At 37.3% G+C, this 18,160-nt stretch overlaps 1 protein-coding gene across 1 annotated transcript in view; it reads right to left on the bottom strand.

Moving 5' to 3' along the window:
* The window catches only part of LOC123323010 (glutamate receptor ionotropic, kainate 2), a 540,373-nt gene that overhangs the window by 143,256 nt on the left and 378,957 nt on the right, over nt 1–18,160 (bottom strand). Inside the window, exons 7-9 of the mRNA XM_044911184.1 lie at nt 13,376–13,540; nt 8,546–8,701; nt 5,731–5,934 (exon numbers count right to left, since the gene is read on the bottom strand). Coding sequence (XP_044767119.1) covers nt 5,731–5,934; nt 8,546–8,701; nt 13,376–13,540 — 525 coding nt within the window. The remainder of the gene's footprint in view (nt 1–5,730; nt 5,935–8,545; nt 8,702–13,375; nt 13,541–18,160) is intronic.

Here is an 18,160-nt window from a genome sequence, read left to right as displayed (position 1 = left end):
CTGGGCAATTTTAAAAGTTACTATTGTCAACACTGTCAGGTTGTCTATCAGCTAATTTACATTTTGTGTATTTATTTTATTCGTTCCTTCGTAGTACCCAATGGCTAGTGGTAGAATTATGCAGATTGGGTAGATAAGTACTAAGATCTAAAAAATGAGCCAATCCAATAGTGATGAGTGGGAATTGTTCAACATCTTTTCAATATCAAAAAGCGGCCAAAGTAAATGGTCTGAAAATAAAAAATGGCAGTGCAATGACCAATAATTCATTTTTCAATTTTTCTTACGAAAAAATCTAAAAACGATATTTTATCTCCAAGTAAAACGCATTCACAAAAAATATCATATCTGTCTTTAGGTCAGTTACTTTGATATATGATTAGAAAAAAGTGTAAAATTTTCATAACAACAGGGTGTTTTCAAAGGTATTATTCAATTTGTAAAACTTGTGTTCTCTTCTCTTTTGTCAGTTGGTAGCGAAATGAGCCATTTCATAAAATCGCATAAGTTACTAAAAGATAATGAGAACAATTCGGCAATCCTAAGTTTTATCCCACTGTTTTGCGATAATTCAGCTAACAAACGGTCTAGGGCCGTATTAGGATCTATTTCAGTAGGTAATCATTTTCATTTTTTTTTTCAACTTTGTCATTTTGAAAGTTTTGTATAGGTGATTTTTGGTGAAACGCTTCATTGTGACCAGTTATACCTTCTGTTGAAAAAAAAAGCCTCACTTTCAAATACACCCTATATATTACATATTATATTATTTTCATTGGAAGTATCATATCAAGTGATATCAACACAACTCATTAGAAAATCCGAAATATTCTATTTCGGATCTATCCGAAATATTCTATTTCGGATCTACACTGCGCAAAAAAATTAACGCACATTATGGAAATCTAAAATTTATTCTACAACTGAAGGTGTTCTCAATGATGATTATTTTTATCAGAATTATGCATGCATATGTTATCCACTTTCAACGGTTTTCTTCAATACAGATATTTTTTCCCAGCAGGAATAAAAAAAGATGATATTATCAGATATTGAATGTATTGGCTCCATTCTAAAATCAGTTGTTCTCGATCAATTCTAGTGATCAATAGTTTTTCTTTCGTTTGATTTTCTACACTCGATCGCTATGCAACGCGAAACACGCAATTTGACCCAAGAGGAATGTGCCCAAGCGGTAGTTTTGCGAGAAGAAGGGTGGACATACACAAGAATTGCAGAAAGGTTTGGAGTTTCCCATACAAGTGTGTCCAGAATGTTGCAGCGATTCAGGGAGACAGGTATGAATGTCCGAAGACCAGGACAGGGTAGACCACGGGTAACAACTGCCATTCAAGAACGTTACTTGAGAGTTTCTTCGTTGAGACAACGGTTTGCAACCGCTCGCCTCCTTCAAATTCAGCTTGAGCAAACTCATGAGGTGCAAATTAGCACTCAGACAATAAGAAATCGCCTCAGAGAATATATGATTTAAGGCATCGTGTCGCGGCAAGAGGCCCAGCTCTTACCCCAGCCCATCGAAGGGCGCGTTTGGATTTTGCGAGAGAGCATATCCATTGGGAAGAGGCCGATTGGGAAAGAGTTCTATTCATAGATGAGTCTAGATTCTACCTCTACCATTGTGATCGACGTTCCCTTGTATACAGACGACCACATGAAAGATATGCTCAGTGCAATTTCCTGAATACTACTGGTTTCGGGGGAGGATCGATTATGGTATGGGGTGGAATATCTTTGACTGCTCGCACAGACCTAGTGGTCGTTGATAATGGAGCTATGAATGCTGATAAGTATATAAGGAACATTCTTGAAGAGCATGTAGTGCCATTTGCCCCATACATTGGTGAAAATTTCATTTTTATGGACGATAATGCCAGAGTACCTTGAAGAGGTTGAAGTCTCTCGAATGGAATGGCCAGCAAGAAGTCCAGATCTCAATCCGATTGAGCAGGTTTGGGACAACCTCAATAGAAGGCTGAGAAGTTCAGAAAGTCATCCAGCTACTCTCAATGACTTAGGAATCCAACTCGGAGAAATCTGGGAAGGATTAGATCAGAACATTTTAAGATCACTCATTTTGAGTTTGAACCGTTGTTGCCGAGCTATAATTAACGCAAGGGGTGGAAATACCAAATCACTTATCAGCATTTCAGTATTTTGAAAATTGTTCATTTCTCTTCTTTCACATAAGATTCGGTGAAATCCTGAATTTTTCTTCCATTTAATGTGTCTTGTTTCGTTCAAAACCTTCCTGAGAGAACATAAAAAATAAGTTATAAAGTCAATATAGAGTTAACTTTCATTAAAATTGAGATTTTCAGAATGTGCGTTAATTTTTTTTTTGCGCAGTGTATTACAAAAATATAAAATTCTTTCAACAAAATCAAAAATTTCTATTTTCATTGCATTTTCCATACACCCTTTAAGTTTGTAACACTTATTTATTATCCTCCTCTATAAAGCTGACGAACATTTTCAGTAAACAGTCTGAGAAAAGAAGAGATTGGCCTTTCCTTCCAGAGTGATGAACCTGAATTTGTTCAAGCAGAGAACTGCCTCACAATAATGTAATAATATTTTGATAAAATGAAATCCCACTGGTATCTTCAGGAAGGGCATCCAGAAGTTAGGGGAATGAGTTCTTGTTGTTCAGAGCAGACGACGTCGAGGAGGTATTAGGCAGGAACGCTTCATGTTGATTCAATTTGTTTAACTACATGGAATCACAACGTTTATCTTTCCTGATACTAGTTCACTTTCATCGCCGGACTCTGCTAATCTCGTAATTTTGTGAGGATTCGCAAAAATTCGAACTTTGTTGTAATTTGTTGGAAGTTGAATAATTTATTCAATTTCGATTCATTTAGAAACTTGTATGGATTCAACGCAATTAGTTTTATCATGAATACACTAATTTCGAAGGTTCTTCCAAACAATCAGTGATGGAAAAAGTATGTGTTTGCACCCACTTTTTATTAATATAATCAATTTTAATAATTTAATTTTTCCTGGAATTTGTTAGTAACTTGTTAGTAACTACTTGAAACACCAACATTTTCGTTTGTACCTCTAAGATATTGGTAGAAAAACTCCGCAATCCACTAGGTGCTAACAGTACAATTGGAAAGTCCAAGTTAGTAATTATTTGTAAAAAAAAGCAGAGCAGAAAACGAGAAAAAAAAGTGAATAATAAAGCTTTCATCCAAAACTTATTCGAAGACTTGATGATGAAAAAAATAAATAATCAGAGATCCATAACTTGTCCTTCAATTTCACTGGGAGGAATATCATCTCTGCGTCGTTAGAAATGCCTTCAGTACTCAAATTAATAAAAGCCAAATCGTTCTTTTGACTGGGAGTATCTTTCGACCTGGTGCAGTCTTCCAAGTGATGATTCTTCTATTCTTCAGTTGTTCGAGGAACGCTACAGGATCCTTATGTTGGGGAATCATCTCCCATAGATATACCAGTGGTTATTCAGTAGAAAATTGAAAAAATGAGAAAGAAATTCAAAAAACTTCTGACAATTTATTGACACTTTGTCAATATGATATGAAAATTGAGTATTCTCATTCGAAAAAGGTTGATATCCTGTTCCACCAGTTTCGGACCACCCTATGAAGTCAAAAATAAGTTAAGCTTATGCGTTAAGTCATTGCTGTATCCCGTTACCGGAAATAAATCCACAAAAGACAAAAAACTAAAAAAGAACAGAGTTATAATTTCTTAGGGCTAATTGCGACTGTGTGCTCTCCTGTGACTGAAGAGATCCAACCGTGACCTACAGATCCTTCCACACTCCGGGCATGGATAGTCACCAACCAGATCTGGTCGCCGCTGAATTCTTCTCGAGTCTCCATTATATCTGTGCACCATAGATCTTCACTGTGACCTGTCTAACGCTAGTTGTTCCCAGTTATGATTGGCATTAACTGATTTTAGGGATTGATGTAGTGTATCCTTATACCGTTTATACTGGCCTCCTGGTTTCCGGGCTCCCTCTGTCAATTCGCCATACAGAGCTATTTTGGGGAGTCTAGTGTCTTGCATCCTCAGAATGTGGCCGCTCCATCTGAGTCGGGCCCTCGTTACTTGAGTCTCAATTGTTGTACAACTTGCGCGTTGCAAGAGTTCTGCATTCGAAACTTGGTGGAACCATCTGATGTTCATTATCTGTCTTAGATGACCTTGTTCAAGCTGTTTGATATGTCGCCTGTAGAGCGTCCAGCTTTCGTTTCCGTAAAGAAGCGTTGGGAGGACGACTGCTTTGTAAACAGCTGTCTTGGTCTTTAGATTGAGGTCGTGATTTTGAAACACTATGACCTTTAGCTTCCAGAATGCCCGTGATGCCGAATTAAAACGGTTGTGTATTTCCGTGTCTAGGTTAACCCTAGTATTTATGAAGCTTCCCAAGTGTTTGAACTGCTCGACCTGTTCTAGAGTTTCATTCTCCAGGCTGATATGTGTTTGAAGGCTTTCTGGCAGACTTACCTGGATTTTGGTTTTGTCGATATTGAGTCTAAGGCCTAAAGCTTCGTATATATGTTTATAGCTGTCCAGAATTATCTGTAGATCCTCTGGGCTGCTAGCGATAATTGCTCGAAAAAGTTCCGTTATAAACTTTGAACGGGTTTTTGCTCTGAGGCGCTTCAGGTTGAATAGGTCTCCATCAAATCTGAATCTTATTCCAACACTTATTACAGGCATACTCATGTCAGCAATTATCGAGACAGCTATGGCGAAAATATTGAACAGTAAAGGCGCTAACACGCAGCCTTGTTTTATTCCAGAGTTGGTTACAAAATGGTCGGTTGTAGAGCCATTATGCTGTATTCTAGCGGTGTTGTTGGTATGAAGGCTTTTACACACTGCTTAGAATTTTTTGGGTACTCCAAGGCGTCCCATGATTTTCCATAGCACTCTCCGATTCACTGAGTCGAAGGCCTTACTTAAATCGATGTAGGCTGTATTGATATGCGCTAAGTAGTAAACTATTATCGATCAGTCGAGCCTTGCATTGTATATATTTTTAATTGTTGACTCCGTTAACTTGTGTTGAGTTCAAGGAAAGTCCTCTAGCCCTAATAAGTCCAAATTAAGATTTCGTTATAATCGCTAGACAATTCGACAAGATTAGAATACACAAGGTAAGCATCAGGCATTGATATTCAGCAGGATAGATTTTTCGAGCCGTGGTATTCAGAAACTTCGGCGGAATTATAGCCATTTCCTCGGAATTAGTTATACAAAGCTACACAATTAACAGCTTTTAGTGAGAGAGTACGAATTACTAGATATATGAGATACTAATTACACCTGTGGTATTTGGAGCGTGATGGAATCAAAATTATTTCGAAGCGAGACCCAAAACTGCATGCGCTTAGGTTGAGCTAGATTGTATGTAATTACAAAATGTGCCAGTATTAATCAATAGGTGTACTAATTAATTTCTTCTTTCGATTCAAGCTGCTGACTCTAACAAAACGCAGTTTCCAGTTTTATCATTATTTACGTAGCGCCTCTGAATTTGACAAAACTGTAATGCTTAATAGAACACAGAAACTATACATTATGGGTGAAAAACTGCTTAGTCACAGACTTTGGTATTTATACTCAGCATTAATTTTCTACCTTCCACGTATATTCCTCAATAACATATTAAACGAAACGTTTTCTATACTACCAACGACTAAGTTTTTGATTTTCACTCACCTCTCTTGTCATGACAACCAACGTTATATTTGGAGCCAAGCTCTCATAGAAGGCACTTGAGTCGGTGATATTGATACCACCTTGTGGAGTCCAAACTCCAACTTTCCTTAATTCTTCTTTCTTCAACTTCAGAAGATCCAATTTGAAATTCGACCTTTTACCACCGCTGAACTCAAGGTTACCCGTCAATCCATGTAGATCGCTCTGAAATAATTAAAATTGATTAGGAAAATAAGGGATGGCACTTTTACCTTAGGGTATATATTTGAGTACTAAGAATAATTCAGGCATGTACCACCCACTCATATACAAAGTGTTCCACGGTGGAGTGCCTATTATTAGACATTTTTAGAGAACTAATCACAAGAGGGAATACTCCTTCTGACGAAAATGATGTATTTTTTATGGAATATCTTTGAAACGTCACATTTTGAAATAACCATTTCAACAGTTTCCCAAAAAAAATATTTCAAGTATTTAAAAATAAAAATGGGTATTTAAAATTCAAAGCGTTTCGTTCCTATTGCACAAGTGGGCAACATCGACTGAAATATGCGTTGATAATAAAGGACAACAAATATACTATCTTGATGAGATAGACAATGATGGCTGTCTATGAAGTCTGCGACGAACGAGGAAGGTCGTAAAATTTTATGGGATTTTTACGGTCAGTTGCTGTTGAGGTTCGCCAGTGAGTACGCGCCTCATGATGGCTGTAAATCAACAGCTGTTATTTTATAAGCAAGCCATTGTTATTTTTATTTTCTAGTAGGCGCTGTTGCCAAATCGTAAACTAGAAACGAAGCGATTTGAATTTAAAAACCCCATATTTGAAGAATGATTTTGAATAGTTTCCGCGGTGCATTTGAAAAATTCATGAATGAAACTCATAATCATTCAGTTTAAGCTTGCATATGCTGTGATAACCCAAATTGAGGAGAATTCCCCCATTTTGGGTTGAAAATTTGAATTATGTGATCTTCTACTATGAACTTTCTATCTAAAATATTGTCAGACTTTTCGAACTTCCGGATATGCCAGAAGCAGAAACATTTTTTTATATCAAATGACACACTGAGTATATCTTGGCATAGCTTATTTATTTAATATCAATTTCAACAGTATACGTTGTCTGAAAAGACAACGGTTCATGAGGAGTTCTCATTGAAAAATGATGAAAACAGGTCCTACTTCTTCTTATAATTCTGTTGGAGAGCTTTTTTTTTCGGAAAAATCTTAACCATTTTCAATTCTGCAATTATGTAGAATTGAAACACTAATTGTTGATTGGTCCGAAAATGTACAGGGTTATATGAGAAGTACAGGGTGGGCAAAATTGGTGATACCTGAACTACAACTTTTCAACCCAACGAGATAGAGAAAAATGAATGTATCATTCATGTCGTCTTTCTTCGAGAAACTAATAATGCCACCAACTGCATTCCTCTATCTTCCTTTGTTTTTGAGTTAAAGGCCAAAATTTAAATTTGGGCTATTTCAAATTTGGTCAATATCTCCGTTTCTGTTTGTGCTGGGATGTTGAAATAAAGACATTATACAGACACTTTTTCGAAAGCAATCCAGTGGCGTACTATGATTTTTTTCAACAGGTATATTTGCTGAGCTATAACATAAAGTTGTGTTTTTTCTTATGAAAACAGTAGTTTTATATGACTTAGAATTCCAGTTCAACTTGGATAAGTTTTATTAGCATCAATGTTGCAATTTTAGCCATTGTATATAATGGAGAAGGCAAGATATCATTATTGTGGCTCCCCATACAATCAATTTTCTAGCTGATTCAGAACATAGTCGGAATTTTTTCATAAATACTAATATTTCATGATATTTATCGACCTAAAATTGATAATAGTTGACACACTTGAATCCAGATTCGACATACAATCTTCAAATTTGAGGAAAAACATCTCTAAACTGAGAAAAAAGGATTTATCTGAAAAAAATCTCAAAATTCCCTTCAAAAGTGACAATGACTGCATCAACTTTTTAAGTAAAAAGTTCTAAGTAGAACATTTGAATACCCAATAAGATGTTGATTACCATATTTGATACTGAAATCTCCCTGCTCAGATAAATCTGAGTTGATGAAAGATGCAGAAAATTATTCCTCTAAAAACTTCATTTCAATTATTCACTAACGTTTCAAATAGCAATTTATATTATATATCATTTATCATTAATTATTATGCAAGCCACTCTACGTTAACGGTTGTCTAATTCAGTCTTCTTGTGATTATGAAGCGATTAAGAGTTTTATGCAAAGTGATTAATAAAAGCTCTGTATGTTTGGAAAATTAGATGGTGGAGCCATGCTAATGACTTCAGAAAACTTCCAGGCAAAGGATGAGATATATTCAAATCTGTTCATTATTCGTCATTATCCTTTTCAAAAAAAGAATACTTCAAGTTCATTCGATCGTTCTAACCTTAATCGAATATGGACTCTTTTAATCTTTTCGTATTTTATACTTATACTGGAATAGTTTCAGCCTCAACTGACAATGCTCTTCATTTTTCGGAAACACTTGTCATATTTTATCAAACTACTTGTTTGGAAAATCATGTGATGAATTCTTTTTTTTCAACTCATTTGTGCTAAAAAAATATCGTTAACTAAATATTTCAGAAATGTTAGGATAGAGGGCCTGTTCCGATATTGCTGGTTTTACTGCCCAGTAATCGAATAACAATAGAACTCGAACGACTGGGCCAATAGGCATCGTCTCTGAAATACTGACAGTACTGTTCAGGAATATCGGAACAGACGGTATGTGATATATTCAGTAATACCTACTATCGAATCTATGTAATTATACAGCGTGAGTCCATCATCCCATGGTCTCTCAGTCTCGCACGACAAATTCATCGGTTTTATAGTATGGCTGGAATCCATCGCTTGTAGTCCTTTTGCGAAAACATAAACAGAATCGAACATCAGTGCTGGCTCCGCCTGCAAAAAAACAAGAAAATATTGCTCACGTGATATTAAAAGGTCTCGGTAAAATTCAAAACAGTTGTAAATGAGAATACACAAAATGACCACTGGACTTTTATGTGCAATGGTCAAGTTTCCTGAAACGCCAAAATCTAAGATTGAAAAAATCTTAAAATTTAAGATTATTTATGGAAACCCTTTTCCATTAGTTATCCAACACGTAAAGGATTCGCTTCAAAATTCAGAAATCATCTAACAATTTTCCATGTAAATACAAGAAAATGTTAATACACTGCGCAAAAAAATTAACGCACATTATGGAAATCTCAAATTCATTCTACAACTGAAGGTGTTCTCAATGATAATTATTTTTATCAGAATTATGCATGCATATGTTATCCACTTTCAACGGTTTTCTTCAATACAGATGTTTTTTCCCAGCAGGAATAAAAATAGATCATATTATCAGATTTTGAATGTATTGGCTCCATTCTAAAAACAGTTGTTCTCGATCAATTCTAGTGATCAAAAGTTTTTCTTTCGTTTGTTTTTCTACACTCGATCGCTATGAAACGCGAAACACGCGATTTGACCCAAGAGGAATGTGCCCAAGCGGTAGTTTTGCGAGAAGAAGGGTGGACATACACAAGAATTGCAGAAAGGTTTGGAGTTTCCCATACAAGTGTGTCCAGAATGTTGCAGCGATTCAGGGAGACAGGTATGAATATCCGAAGACCAGGACAGGGTAGACCACGGGTAACAACTGCCATTCAAGAACGTTACTTGAGAGTTTCTTCGTTGAGACAACGGTTTGCAACAGCTCGCCTCCTTCAAATTCAGCTTGAGCAAACTCATGAGGTGCAAATTAGCACTCAGACAATAAGAAATCGCCTCAGAGAATATGATTTAAGGCCTCGTGTCGCGGCAAGAGGCCCAGCTCTTACCCCAGCCCATCGAAGGGCGCGTTTGGATTTTGCGAGAGAGCATATCCATTGGGAAGAGGCCGATTGGGAAAGAGTTCTCTTCACAGATGAGTCTAGATTCTGCCTCTACCATTGCGATCGACGTTCCCTTGTATACAGACGTCCACATGAAAGATATGCTCATTGCTATTTCCTGAATACTACTGGTTTCGGGGGAGGATCGATTATGGTATGGGGTGGAATATCTTTGACTGCTCGCACAGACCTAGTGGTCGTTGATAATGGAGCTATGAATGCTGATAAGTATATAAGGAACATTCTTGAAGAGAATGTAGTGCCATTTGCCCCAGACATTGGTGAAAATTTCATTTTTATGGACGATAATGCCAGACCCCATCGTGCGCGCATCGTTCAGGAGTACCTTGAAGAGGTTGAAGTCTCTGGAATGGAATGGCCATCAAGAAGTCCAGATCTCAATCCGTTTGAGTAGGTTTGGGACAACCTCAATAGAAGGCTGAGAAGTTCAGAAAATCATCCAGCTACTCTTAATGACTTAGGAATCCAACTCGGAGAAATCTGGGAAGGATTGGATCAGAACATTTTAAGATCACTCATTTTGAGGATGAACCGTCGTTGCCGAGCTGTAATTAACGCAAGGGGTGGAAATACCAAGTATTAAATCACTTATCATCAGCATTTTAGTATTTTGGAAATTGTTCATTTCTCTTCTTTCACATAAGAGTCGGTGAAATCCTGAATTTTTCTTCCATTTAATGTGCCTTGTTTCGTTCAAAACCTTCCCGAGAGAGCATAAAAAATAAGTTATGAAGTCAATTTAGAGTTAACTTTCATTGAAATTGAGATTTTCAGAATAAGCGTTAATTTATTCGCGCAGTGTATTATAAAATTTCCCAATATTTCTTCACAAGGATTTAATATCAAACGAATATTTTTTCTGCATATAATGAACACCCGACCACTTTATGTAGATACATATTCAGTTTATTTTTGTTCTTTCCTCATTCTCTGAAGAAAAATTGGATGGTGCATTAATTCTTCAACGAAGGCATCGATTGATGAATGAATAAATAAATAACCCAAGGACTGCAGACGCCTTCCGTCCCTTTCAGATGCCACGAAGAATGGAGCCGAACTGATTTTCCTTTGATTCCACGAGGCGATCCATCATTCCTTCTCCACCCATTAATTGTCCATCACTTTTCCATAACTTTCGAGAGAATGAAAACACTCGAGCGTCGAATTTCGTCTCCGAGTAAGCGATTCGAGTTATAGTTTACCCAACCTTCGCATTCGTAAACTTTTCACTGGATCCGTTCCATAAATTTCGTCAACCATGGAACAAACTGATCGATTGACTCTGGAGTTTCGGCCTGATGAATTCATCGATTCAGTTGTCAACATGTTTCACGGATTTGGTTTTTCAGAATTCACTCAGTTTGGTTTTGAAACTGTTTCTTATTAGTGTAGAAGCATAAACTTTTGCAAAACTTTTAGTTAGTTTTCGTACTAGCGTTTCGAAAGTAATACCCCAGTCAACCAGAAATGTAACAGTAAGTCGCAGGGAGTACCCAAAAATATCGCATTGAAGCGCTTCTTTGAGAATTTTCATGGATGTACTTAAGATTTCACATTGTGGACATTAACGTCCGCATATTGTTAAGTTTGCGAATTCCTCAACTTTAGATCCCTAGTGGTTGCATTTAACATTCTATCGAGATGTTCCGATGAAGTGAACATAGCTACTACTATGCCACTTCTCTCTGTTGATATTTTTGAAATATTGAATCTGTGATATTTTTAGAACATGAAATGATGTGTTGTGAATAAATTTCGATGAACTCTACCGACTTCTCTAAGAAAAACTTTCAGTAACTGTCTGAAATGTTCTATTTATCAACACGTGGTCTCGAGGTTAACTCATAACCTAAATCCCGCTATGCAAAACGTGGTGTGACTATTCGTGTTTCGTGCCGTGACTGCGTTGTGTTGAGAGAATGAACAAACAAAATCAGTATGAATGGATTTCGAGAATAATTTCTTTAACCGAGCTGTTCTATTATTAATTTTCGTTTTAGTTAAGTGTAACTTGACGTTGATTGAATAATTAACGTGCAGTAAAAGGTGAGTAGTTATATAACCTATTGAAATAATGACTATATCATGATCACTTCTTGGCCCTCTTATCACCCCAATTTTGCACTTTTTTTACGTTCAACTTTCAACATACCTCATATGAATTTAGGTGATTATTAAGTCATAAGTAACATTCACAACCTTCAAAATCAAACTTGGAATTGATTTGAATCATCGAGAGAACTTCAAATTATTATTTTAGATTCTGTGCTGGAAAAAATCACCTTTTACTGTTTTTAGATTTTTCATGACACTCAATTTATTATTATCAATACAGCTCTGATTTTTTCTTTCACACTCCTATCCAGAGGAACATTCACTTATCCCAGATATAAAAAGGATTAAGCTCTGTTGGAGCCCTTTCCAGGTTTTCAGGCTCGTAGTGGTGGTCGGGTCCGGATCGCTCCTCGGCTTCCTGCTGTCGGTTGGATTCCTGCTCCACCCGCACTTCCTGTCGGAGCAGACGGTGTTCCCAGCAGTACCGCCTTCTGCATGACTATATATATTTCCGTCCAACTGAAGTTCTCTGGTAGCTTCTTCGGTATCAGGCCTGTAGATGAAATGGTAATAGGGATGGTCTTGATATCTTTCAACTTCCACTGTCTCTTGGTTTGTTCTTCGAGATCTCATATTTTGAATTTTTTTCAGTGTGCCTATCTAGAAGATTGTTTATATTGAGAATCGCCACGTCGATGAATAGTGCTCTGTTCTCATTCCAATTCAGCAATATGAGGTCCGGTCTATTGAGAGTTATTTTCCGTTCTGTGAGAACCGGGCGATCACAGTAGGTCTTGTGATGATTATTTTCCAATACAGCATCCAGATGAAAATTGTAATAGGAAACATTTTTCGACCTAAGCCGTTTGTATTTTATTGCCAATTCTTGGTGAAGAATCTTGGATAACAGCATCATGTCTATTCTTGTACTCTGTGTCCGCGAACTTCTGACATCCCCCGTTTATATGCTGGATAGTTTAATGAGTCGCACAGCCATTACGACAGCTGAGGCATCCTTGGCGATATATTTCATGTAGTTCCTTGTTGGAATCACCTAACCTTGTATGGCGAGCATGAAGCTCTCTGTCTCAGGAAACAACCTTCCGCAATTCAACCAGTAGTTCGACGCAGATAAGTCGACGTAATCATGGTTGACCTAATTCTGGTGCCTTCCATGCACAGGTTTGCCAATCAGTTTCTGCATTTAGCTTTCTGCAAAGTGTTCGACGATTTCCAAGTGGTCCTGTTGTAGCTTTAACGGAGTAGAACCATCAGCGGATGGAGATCTGAAGCAGCCTTGTTCAGGAAATATTTTCGAAGTCCTGAGACATACGGTTGGAAAAACCAAAAATTATTATCAGTTTTTTATACCTTCCCAAACTCTTCCTTCATTGATCAAACCTGCAATAGTTAAAATTCCTATTCCCTTCATTCTCTCATTTTCATGATACAAACATTTGTGTTGTTCAATTAGAAAATGCGCTGCGCTTGCCAGGAAGTGTACGATCACGTATCGGATATTTACCAGCGTATGCAAACATTAGAAATTGGGCATCAACCCAATTGTTTGAGAGCTATTTCGGCTGGATATTCGAAAATAGGAAGCTATGCTTACCTGAATTAAACCACTTCCATTCAATATCGATTGTCCTATGGGCTGAAACCGTTCCATGGCTTGAAGGGCGTCTTTCACTTTAGGATGGTCAACATCAACCATTCGGAATGCAGTTATGTTGACTGAGTTATACTTGAAGTCTTCAAGATCGAATGTTTCTATATCCTGCAAGATAAATTTGAATTCAAATTCAATTACAATTTCGAAAATTATAGAAAACAGATGAAAGAATAACTGTGGAAATTTCTGGAAGAATATGATTTGTTTCGAGCTCCTTTCTATTATCCGGAATAATAAGCCAAAACAATGACCAAGAGAATGTTTACGAGTAGGTATATCCCGTTCATATTTACATCTTCTATCTTCCCATCATATAGAATTCATAAAGCCAAATTTGAAATGTTTCAAAAGATGCCCGACAGTCGAAATAATCGATTTGCATTTTGTTTCAGCATTCTCGGTCCGCTATTTGATAAACTTGTAAACACGAAATGATTCCAAAGTTACCTCTATTGTCCAAATATTCATGAGTCTAAAGCCCGTTTGTAACAGCTGAGAATTCTCTGGAGAATTATCTACCAAATTTTGGTAAGACAACGGCCAAGATTATTTTGTATGCAACTGAACAGTGAATTCTACCGAAAGTGCGTATGTAACGGTAAAGAATTCACGGCGCATGAATTCTCGAGTAAATTTTCTAGAGAATTCTCGGCTGCCGTTTTCTTACCAAAATTTGGTAGAGAATTCTCCAGAGAATTCTCGGCTGTTACAATCGGGCTTAAGAGACCAATAGGAGACTCGAAACGAGACCGAGAAAAGCCTCGTCTCGTCAATGGAATATTATTATCTCGTCTCGTTTTTGAGACGAGATTTCTCCTGTTCAAGTCAGTTTATGGATTAATTTTTCTGACAAAATTCATCCTGCAAATGGCACCGGTACAGCTAGTGTACTACACTGCGCAAAAAAATTAACGCACATTATGGAAATCTCAAATTTATTCTACAACTGAAGGTGTTCTCAATGATAATTATTTTTATCAGAATTATGCATGCATATGTTATCCACTTTCAACGGTTTTTTTCAATACAGATGTTTTTTCCCAGCAGGAATAAAAAAAGATGATATTATCAGATTTTGAATGTATTGGCTCCATTCTAAAATCAGTTGTTCTCGATCAATTCTAGTGATCAATAGTTTTTCTTTCGTTTGATTCTCTACACTCGATCGCTATGCAACGCGAAACACGCAATTTGACCCAAGGGGAATTTGCCCAAGCGGTAGTTTTGCGAGAAGAAGGGTGGACATACACAAGAATTGCAGAAAGGTTTGGAGTTTCCCATACAAGTGTGTCCAGAATGTTGCAGCGATTCAGGAAGACAGGTATGAATGTCCGAAGACCAGGACAGGGTAGACCACGGGTAACAACTGCCATTCAAGAACGTTACTTGAGAGTTTCTTCCTTGAGACAACGGTTTGCAACCGCTTGCCTCCTTCAAATTCAGCTTGAGCAAACTCATGAGGTGCAAATTAGCACTCAGACAATAAGAAATCGCCTCAGAGAATATGATTTATGGCCTCGTGTCGCGGCAAGAGGCCCAGCTCTTACCCCAGCCCATCGAAGGGCGCGTTTGGATTTTGCGAGAGAGCATATCCATTGGGAAGAGGCCGATTGGGAAAGAGTTCTCTTCACAGATGAGTCCAGATTCTGCATCTACCATTGTGATCAACGTTTCCTTGTATACAGACGTCCACATGAAAGATATGCTCAGTGCAATTTCCTGAATACTACTAGTTTCGGGGGAGGATCGATTATGGTATGGGGTGGAGTATCTTTGACTGGTCGCACAGACCTAGTGGTAGTTGATCATGGAGCTATGAATGCTGATAAGTATATAAGGAACATTCTTGAAGAGCATGTAGTGCCATTTGCCCCATACATTGGTGAAAATTTCATTTTTATGGACGATAATGCCAGACCCCATCGTGCGCGCATCGTTCAGGAGTACCTTGAAGAGGTTGAAGTCTCTCGAATGGAATGGCCAGCAAGAAGTCCAGATCTCAATCCGATTGAGCAGGTTTGGCACAACCTCAATAGAAGGCTGAGAAGTTCAGAAAATTACCCAGCTACTCTTAATGACTTAGGAATCCAACTCGGAGAGATCTGGGAAGGATTAGATCAGAACCTTTTAAGATCACTCATTTTGAGTATGAACCGTTGTTGCCGAGCTGTAATTAACGCAAGGGGTGGAAATACCAAGTCTTGTTTCGTTCAAAACCTTCCCGAGAGAACATAAAAAATAAGTTATTAAGTCAATGTAGAGTTAATTCTCATTAAAATTGAGATTTTCAGAATGTGCGTTAATTTTTTTGCGCAGTGTAGTTGCCCCAAATATTCCCAATTCATTCAAACAGTTTATAACCTGACCGATATGAGTGATACGGTTTAAGTAAATAACAAAAGTTTCACACTATAATCTATCCAATACAACTGAACCCATAAAAAATCAATGTTTTGAAAAAATATGAAATCTAAATTCGATTTTGATATTCTAAAACTTTTTTTCGATATTAAAACATCAACTTCAGGATATGTCGAATGAGGCCGAAAATATGAAAATCTTCTCCGGGAAGCACTCGATTCAGTGACCAGATTTAAAAGAATTATAACTAGATTATTGATTCCTGATACTCAACGATAGACAGAAGTTTTTGCTTCATTTACTTCTATAGGTCTTGAAACAAGTACAACAATCAATGAATAAATGTATTATACCTAATATTAAAATTATACTTCCAAAGGCAAATAATTGGAAAGAATTATTCGGTAGATAAACTAGAATATGCGTTATAATCATTAGATTTAAGTATTCCGCTTTTAAAAAATATAATCAACGACGAGACCACGATACTCTCGAATGAGACTCGAGACGAGACGAGACTTAGAGTCTTATCGGCGAGACGAGACTACAGTAAAGTGTGTATCACTACCCTTATCTGCGCCATTTTTTCCTGATGAAGAATTCTCTTTGCAGCTAGTTTTTAAAAGAATATTTCGCGAGATATTAGAGGATGAGATATGGGAGAATGAAGAAATGCAAATTTAGGCAGGACACAGGAAATAAAATCGACCCGAGACTGCATTGTCACATGTGACAGCTACTTCACGGCCCAACAGATTTTCACCTGAACTTGATATTTAGAAAATAAAATCACCGCTCCAAGAAGGGATTCAAGAAAATTCGCACTTCGAAGCAGGCGAGCATAGCTGGTATTTTATTGTGAATTCAGCTGAGTATTGAGAATCTTGATAAAGAAAAAACAACTTGTACCAGGAGATAAGTTTCGCAAAATTCTACCATTTGAGAAGGAACTAACTCGAATCGATAAAGAATCTCATAATGAATTCTTCAGAAGCAGAGCCCGCATCGTCGTGAAAGACGTTGATTTATTCTGGGAGATTTAACGCTACGACATTCATAACAGGCTACGATGCAGGCCAAGCATAACAAGTGGCTACGTGCGTGGAAGACTTCGTGGGCTGAAGACTTTACTGTCGATAGGAATGATACAAAAATCTAGAACCGAACACGAGGTGTTTACGGTGGAAATAAAAAAATTCATAAAACGTGAGTGAATTCTGCTTCAGATTTCCATTCCGTTTATTGGCATATCGCGTACGGCATGGGATTTTTTTATGGGTTAGCGGAATATGATATGGATATAATTCAGATATACCTGGCTTTGAGTGTTGTGGTGATGTCAAGCATCAAAGAATTCCACAAGTGCCAGAAGATATTCGTTGGAGAATAAAATCGGTTCAAAGGAACGAGGCGAATAATGCATTCGATGGTAGTTTTTCATGAAGACAATGCTATACGGTTGCAATATCCTGGATATCTTAAATGATGAGGTACGCGATGATTCATATTATGCCAAACGAAGTTCGTGACGAATTCAAAATGAAAAATCCTGCAATTAAATTGTGCAAATCACATTTTTTATGAAGATAAGATACCCGGAGCAACAAGTACTCCGCCAAGTGCAGCGGGCACCACGGAAATATTTAATATGGAGAACAGAGCTCGAAGAAGCCTAGGCATTTTATAGAATGCCTCAAAAGTCAGGCAATGTATGAAATATTATTCATTTCATGCGTTACCTAGGCATTCTATAGAATACCTAACTCCCAGCAGTCAATCAAGGTATGATCGCATTGAAGAGGGGAGTCTTTGACGATTTAATATAGTCCGAGAGCTGGCGACAAAAATCAGCAAGAGTTTTGTAATGGCCAATAATTAAATATGCTTTAGTATTGAGGGTGTACCTGGCAGTACACTAGTTTACAGTACTAAAAAACGTAAGAAAGTGGCCAGACCGCATTTTTGTGGAACACGGCGAGTCAGCACGCCACAGAAGTTGCTGCTATAAAGATGTAGGTGCAAGAGTTTTGTAATGGCTGAAAATTCATATACTGCTTAATTATTATATACAATTTTAAAAGAAAACAGTCAGACCACAGATTAATGGAACAGAGCTGGTCAGCAGTCGCTCAAAGTCCGTATATCCAGGTAGCGCGGGTACTCGGTGATATGTTTATTTTTTTTTTTTTATGTTACAACAAATAGAAACATGTTGTATATTATATTGAATAATGTATTTATATATAAACAGGGTGTCCCACTAGTGCTGCAGCGGACGATACAAAGGTAGCAGCCAAAGTTTGGCAAAAATTTTTGATGCAAACTTGAATTACTCCAAGAGCATAATCTAAATGTATTTTCGAA

The sequence above is a fragment of the Coccinella septempunctata genome, chromosome 1, assembly GCF_907165205.1.
Source record: "Coccinella septempunctata chromosome 1, icCocSept1.1, whole genome shotgun sequence".
In the NCBI taxonomy this organism is placed as follows: Eukaryota; Metazoa; Arthropoda; class Insecta; order Coleoptera; family Coccinellidae; genus Coccinella; species Coccinella septempunctata.
Note: the sequence above shows the minus strand (reverse complement) of the source record. Positions and strands in the feature narration are given on the sequence as shown.